Consider the following 6,992-nt stretch of genomic DNA (forward strand, 5'->3'; position numbering starts at 1 on the left):
CGTCTGTTGATATACGTGTGTGCACATGTGTGCGTGGTGTTTCTGAGTGAATAAGTGAATAGTTCACCTGTACCTCGAAAAATAAAACAGAAAAGAGCCCAGCAATATTCAACCACATGAATTATGTATCAAAGGTCACGGCATTTGCACAAAAACAACCAGCATTTATTGTGCACTGAAAGTCATTTCCAGTGGGGGGGGGAAGTGACGTGGAGCGCTGTAAACAACCTCCCAGGGGCTTCACCTGGAGTCGCTAGTGCTACCCTCAGATAACTCTCAGGGCCCTCAGATGACTCTCAGGGCCCTCAGATAACTCTCAGGGCCCTCAGATGACTCTCAGGGCCCTCAGATGACTCTCAGGGCCCTCAGATAACTCTCAGGGCCCTCAGATGACTCTCAGGGCCGTCAGATAACTCTCAGGGCCCTCAGATGACTCTCAGGGCCTTCAGATAACTCTCCCTGGTTCTCCCTCCGTCTTCCCCGGATGCTGATGACGCAGTAAGTTGATATTTCTCTATTTATGTCAATGGAAAAACCAGAGGGTGCTGTTGAATTCTCACCGAAATCGGATTCGGCGGACAGTGTCCTGTCATGCCAAGCAGTAGTAATGCCACTTTCAGGATCTACCTGAGACCGGACAGTGGTGCATTGTGGGAAGTGATGACAGAAACCATGCTTTTGAGTCTCACGTATTCTCCATGATTAGCAACGTCTGAGTGAGATCACACAAAGACTGAGCTGTGGTGACCCCAGCAGGCGGGTCACTGTATCGGGTGACTCTGTGGGGGGAGCAGCCCAGATGGGCCCACGCTCTAGCGTGGCTGTCAGGGCGGCTTTGGGATCGGGGCGGACACTTGTGAACGGGAGGATGGGTAAGTGAACCGCAGCACGGCGGCTAGGCCTACTGGCTCGGGCGCTACTTGAGCTTTTCTGTCAGCCCCTGTGTGTGTGCGTGTGCATGTTTGTGCATGTTTGTGTGTCTGTGGGTGTGTTTGTATGTAGGTTGCAAGGGGAAGTCACTGTGTATGTCTGTCTGCACACAGATGTATTTTTCCATGGTCTTTGTGTGTGTGTGTGTGTGTGTGTGTGTGTGTGTGTGTGTGTGTGTGTGTGTGTGTGTGTGTGTGTGTGTGTGTGTGTGTGTGTGTGTGTGTTTTTGCGTATGAATAAAAAAAAAGGGGCCAAATGAACAGCCACTGTCTGTCTTTTTTGTACGTGTGTGTGTGTGTGTGTGTGTGTGTGTGTGTGTGTGTGTGTGTGTGTGTGTGTGTGTGTGTGTGTGTGTGTGTATGTGTGTGTGTGTGTGTGTGTGTGTGAGCGAGTGTGTATCTCCCAGGTGACAGATCACATCTCATCACCGCGGTGACTCACTCCATGGATGGTAGGGGGGAGGGGGGGTTGTGTGTCCGTGTGCACACATATGCATACAACGAAGCACTGCGAAAAAACACACACTGATAATTCTGCGTTACACACGACAACGTTCACAAGAAGAGGAGAAGACACAAAGGCTCTCCCCACAGCCAGAGCAAACCGGGACCTAGCAGTGTGAGGACGGGAAAGCAAAACCATGACAACCAGCTGTGTGTGTGTGTGTGTGTGTGTGTGTGTGTGTGTGTGTGTGTGTGTGTGTGTGTGTGTGTGTGTGTGTGTGTGTGTGTGTGTGTGTGTGTGTGTGAGTGAGTGTGTGTGTGCATACCTTGGCTGGCTAATCCCGCCCAGGTGTCCAGGGTCACTCATCATGGGGGGCTTCCGGGCAGCGGGGAGCCGGAGGGAGGGGGGATGGGGGCAGAAAGGTCGCCCGTGGGGTGCCAGGAATTCTATCTCAGGCGCGTGACTTGGGCCCCTGGGTTCTGGGTGTGCGGGTTCTGAGGGGCCCCTCACGATGGGTTGTTCTGGATTCTATCCCAGGCCCTGGGTAGGGGCCCCTGGGTAGGGGCCCTGGACCCCTGGGTAGGGGCCCGGAGCCTGGTTCTGTCTAAGCAGGTCGCAGTGAGACGTGGCCCCAGCAGGAGGGCTGGTGCTTTAAGTTGGGTTTAAGCACTAGCAGTAAAACAACCCATTTAAAATGCCGCTCCTCCTACATTTACATTAAGCACTTTATGCAAAGCGACTTACAATGAGTACATTTCTTGGAGCTATTTTGGGGCGTAACTTGTGGATCCATGTTGATGTGCTGAGCCGAGCAGACTGGGAGGTGGGTCAGAGCGGCGCTCTCCAGACCATGTCCCCTGGACTCTGTCGTATGGCCATCAGTGATCAACCACACAGTCGAGGATCACGGCCTTCTGAAGCTACTAGCAGGTGGAGTAGGCACCTACTGGCCCATAGCTAGGGGCTAATCACGTCTGGTAGATGTACATTCTAACCGGTGATAACGCTCAAAGCGGCTGGTAGACTATCAGACCCTCTCCAACACAGGCCTAACACATCAGGCACGTTGGCTTGAGGTGAGCGTCACTCTGTGTGTGTGTGTGTGTGTGTGTGTGTGTGTGTGTGTGTGTGTGTGTGTGTGTGTGTGTGTGTGTGTGTGTGTGTGTGTGTGTGTGTGTGTGTGTGTGTGTGTGTGTGTGCATGTATGTGTGTGTGGGTGCTTTTGTATGTATGTGTGCGTAGGGGGGAAATTCCACGTTCTCCATCCAATCCTGGGTTACACTGACTGGTGCAGAAAATATATATTGTTCAGCACCCCCCCCCCCCCCCGCCCCTCGCTCTCAATCCATTCCGTTTAGTACAAATCCAATGCACTTAAACTTCCAGCCTGGATAACCGGAGAGCTGAAGAAAAGGCGGAGGTCCATTTTTCGATACGGCAATTCATTCAAACTCCTTCTCTTCTCCCGCCGGTGTGTAAAATCTTCCTCCCTTCCTCGTGCCCCGCATCAGCAGGAAAAATAAGAAAAAACCGAAATAGGATAAGTTGAGAGAGCAAAAGGGCGAACCGCTTCATCCCTGAGTTCACTGCGATTTACATTACCCCGCCGAACCAGAGTGCTGAGGGGGGGGGGGGGGGGGAGAGAGAGAGAGAGAGAGAGAGAGAGAGAGAGAGAGAGAGAGAGAGAGAGAGAGAGAGAGAGAGAGAGAGAGAGAGAGAGAGAGACAGAGAGAGAGAGAGAGAGAGAGAGAGAGAGAGAGAGAGATGATTGTGTCTGTGTGATAGCGGGAGAGAGAGCGTCAGCCAGCAGAGATACATATACAGAGCTCCACCGCGCGAGAGGCACAGTACCGCGAGAGGTCGGCTTTCCCTCGTCGCTCTCCGCTCGCCAGGACCCCAGGACGCGGAGCGGAGCCGCAGCGGACCCACACGGCGTCCCACAGCCTCCCCGGCCCGCCCTGCCCGCTGACACTCTGACGGTCGAACCCCCTGGTCTCCGTTCCCCGAGGAAACGCGGCGGGAGATCTGCGGACAGCGCGACGCCAAGCGAGTGAACGTGAGCGCGACGCGGAGTGTTGTTGTGTCGCCTGCCGCTGTCATCGCCCCCCTGCTCCGCCACGTCCCCCGTCCCTCCTCCTCCTCTCTCCTCCTCTCTCCTCCTCCCCCCGGTCCCCTCTGGATGAGGGCTCGCTGATTCAAGACAGGACCAATCTCCTCGTGTCGTGTAGCGGACTACTCCAACTTTCACACGCTGCTGTGGCTTCTATTTCTTCTGGAGGTTTTCCGTCTTGGAGTGAGATCGTTTTTTTAAATTAGGAGGAAGCGCCAACTCTGGAGAACCCCGCGACCCCCGGACACCGCGTCGCCCGCCGGTTGATAACGGTCTTCAGCAGTGACTCGTTCCTCACGCTCCTCCGCCAGCATCTTCTGTCTGGGTGGGAAGCAGACCAGCATTTCTCCCGTCTAGTGTACTTCCATGTTGTTTAGTTGTCTCGTCCTTATTACACATGCACACACACACACACATATATATGTGTGTGTGTGCATCTGTGTGTATCGGCATGCATGAACTATTACGATTGGTAACGAGTAGTTCCACATTACGCATAGTTGACACCTCTAAAGCCATGCGTAACTTCATCCTCCTGTTAACACTAGAGGAGCCGTCGTGGAGACAGTCTTCGCCGGGGTTGAGGAGTCAGTGCAGGGGAATGCAGTGTGCGCATGTATCTATGACGGCGGGTTAGGAGATAGTATTATCCGTGCGTAAAGCATGCCGTGTCCATGCACGTAGGCTACCTTATGAGACCGTATGCGTGCGTGGTGCTCTTTCCTAATGCCTATTGAATGTGTGTGTGTGTGTGTGTGTGTGTGTGTGTGTGTGTGTGTGTGTGTGTGTGTGTGTGTGTGTGTGTGTGTGTGTGTGTGTGTGTGTGTGTGTGTGTGTGTGCGCGTGTGCGTGCGTGCGGGTGTGTGTGCATTTGTATGAATGTGTGCGTGCGTCTGTCTGTGTGTCTCTGTGTTTGTGTATACCCGTGCGTGCGCGTATGTGCGTTTGCTTATGTGTGCGTGTGATTGTCTTCCTCAGCCACGCTGGACGCCGGCCGTCATGTGGCCCACAGGAGCGGGTACTCGGCCGCCGTGCCCGCGGGAGTCGGCGCTGCGCCGGGCGGCCATCAGCGGGAACGTCCAGGCCCTGCCCCCAAACCACGTGCCCACCGGCCGCAGCGTGAGGGTCTTCATCTGCGCCAACCCCGACGGTAAGGAGACCCCCGTCGTCCAACCCACACCTCACATTCTCCCAACTCCTGAAGGGTGAACTCAACCAAGTCGGGAACTTCCTGGCCGTTTGTGCGCAGCTCTCGCCCGTGTTAGGTTGATTGACAGCTGGCTGGATCTTCTTCATTGGAATACTAATTGGAGTTGGTGTTTTGTTTTTGAGCATTTATATGGTTTATGGTTTCATTTGGAGTGCGATTGAAGACTTTGAGGTTTTATGTGAGATTGTGTCCCGTCAGAGTGAGCTCCACTGAACAGGCTCATAAAAGCCTTCACTAAACACCACGTAGGAATCATTCTTCATCCTTATCCGTCTCTGAAACGGCCCTCCTGGTCCCAACACTGTAGCAAACCCTGGGAAGAGCTGGTTCAAACCGGAGCAGCCCAGTCTAAATGAATCCAGGGTCACTGAGGGGGTCCGGTCAGCTCTATATATAAACATAAACACACCTCCATTACCCGGTCATGTCGGGGGGACGGAGTGGGAGGAAGGCTGTCAACACTCCCAGCCCTCCTGGGTGGAATGAAACCCACATGGCTTCTTCTGAGCGCCGAGTGAGTCACCGGCCGACCGGCCCCCCTACCCCACGTCAGAGTGTCCTCCAACCCGACCGGACCCCCCTACCCCACGTCAGAGTGTCCTCCAACCCGACCGGCCCCCCTACCCCACGTCAGAGTGCCCTCCAACCCGACCGGACCCCCCAACCCGACCCCCGACCTGGGTGCTAAACACTCTGGCGGTAGTGACGCTCTCCGGGGGTCTGCCTCTTCTGAACGAGCTGGCGTTTGGGGGAGAGACTAATGATAGGAAGGTGGAGGGGGGAGACGGCAGAGACCCCCAGGTCTACGTCAGGGGGGTCGGGTGGGGTTCACAGCACTCTGTTTCTGCTCCAATGCCCCCCGCAGGCAGAGGGGGGGGAGTGTTGGTGGAGGTTTAAAAATAGTCGGGCTGAGAGTAAACAAAGCCAGGGGGAAGCGGGAAGTGAGAATGAGAGAGAGAGAGAGAGAGAGAGAGAGAGAGAGAGAGAGAGAGAGAGAGAGACAGAGAGAGAGAGAGAGAGAGAGAGAGAGAGAGAGAGAGAGAGAGAGAGAGGCAGGGATGCCAATGGTTAATATCAACAGCCCAGCCTGGCAACCAGACCCGCGGAGCGTCATCTCATTAGGAGAGGAAGAGGAACAGAGAGGAAGAGGAACAGAGTGCCACGCGGCCCAATGTCCTCCCCAAACGTGACGGTCAGACCCCGTCACAGACCGTGAGGCGCTGGGGAGCCGGGGGCACAGGGGTGCAGAGACACCCACACCTCAGGGAGAGAGAGAAGAATCTATAGATGGAGACGGAGAATGTATGAATGAGAAAGTTCGAGAGACATTATGACAGAGCATGAAGGAGAGAGAGAGAGAGAGAGAGAGAGAGAGAGAGAGAGAGAGAGAGAGAGAGAGAGAGAGAGAGAGAGAGAGAGAGAGAGAGAGCGAGGGAGGGAGGGAGGGAGGGAGAGGGAGAGGGGGAGAGAAAAGAGAGAGAGAGAGGGGGGGAGGGGGAGAGGGAGAGAGGGAGAGAGAGAGAGAGAGAGAGAGGGAGAGAGGGAGAGAGGGAGAGAGAGAGAGAGAGGGAGAGGGAGAGAGAGAGAGAGAGAGAGAGAGAGAGAGGGTGAGGGGGAGCGCAGGAAGAGTCAGAAGGATCCAATGACAATGTCAAAGAATAGGCCAGAGACCGAATAGAAAGTAGAGAAACGGAGTACTTTGTCGATAGAGAGATGAAAGGAGAGAAATAAGTGGATAAATAGGACGTATCTCTGACATTGAGCGGGTAAACGAGACACGGGAGACGGGGTAGGAGTGTCATTCCTTTGAAACTCGTTGGGAGCACCTGCAACCTTGTTTCATGGCTGCTCTGTGTCACATAACCTCCACCACAACAAGTCCGTCAGCAGCCACTACGATGCTTATAGCTGGAGCACATTCATCTTCAACCCCCGACTCAGGAAGGGGGGGCAGGACGTGGCGGTGGCTAGGACTTGGTTCGACCCCCAATATCCACTGCCTACCCTCCCCACATCACCATACCCACTCAATTTTCACCACGGGGGTGTTTTTCCGGAAATGTGAACAAGTGAATCGTAAACGTTGTCCCGAGTGTTTAGCGCTGTGCACAGCCACCCCAGACTGTCAGCAGGGAATACGTCGAAATAGATGTACGTCATTATTTGACACTTTAGTATGGTTAAACATGACTATCAATCATTATAACAACGTTTATAGGTCATAAAAGTCGAAAAAGCATAATAGGTCCCCTTTAAGTGATCTCCGTCGCCCCGGCGATTTGAAGGTATGACTTTCAG

General features: G+C 54.2%; 1 protein-coding gene across 1 annotated transcript in view; it reads left to right on the forward strand.

Annotated features, from left to right (window-relative positions):
* The first annotated feature begins 3,124 nt into the window (after positions 1–3,124).
* nwd2 (NACHT and WD repeat domain containing 2) overlaps positions 3,125–6,992 on the forward strand; it is a 55,482-nt gene continuing 51,614 nt past the window's right edge. Inside the window, exons 1-2 of the mRNA XM_030338810.1 lie at positions 3,125–3,809; positions 4,463–4,634. Of these exons, the coding sequence (XP_030194670.1) occupies positions 4,484–4,634 (151 nt within the window). The 5' untranslated portion in view covers positions 3,125–3,809; positions 4,463–4,483. The remainder of the gene's footprint in view (positions 3,810–4,462; positions 4,635–6,992) is intronic.

This window comes from Gadus morhua, chromosome 17, assembly GCF_902167405.1.
Source record: "Gadus morhua chromosome 17, gadMor3.0, whole genome shotgun sequence".
Classification (NCBI taxonomy): domain Eukaryota; kingdom Metazoa; phylum Chordata; class Actinopteri; order Gadiformes; family Gadidae; genus Gadus; species Gadus morhua.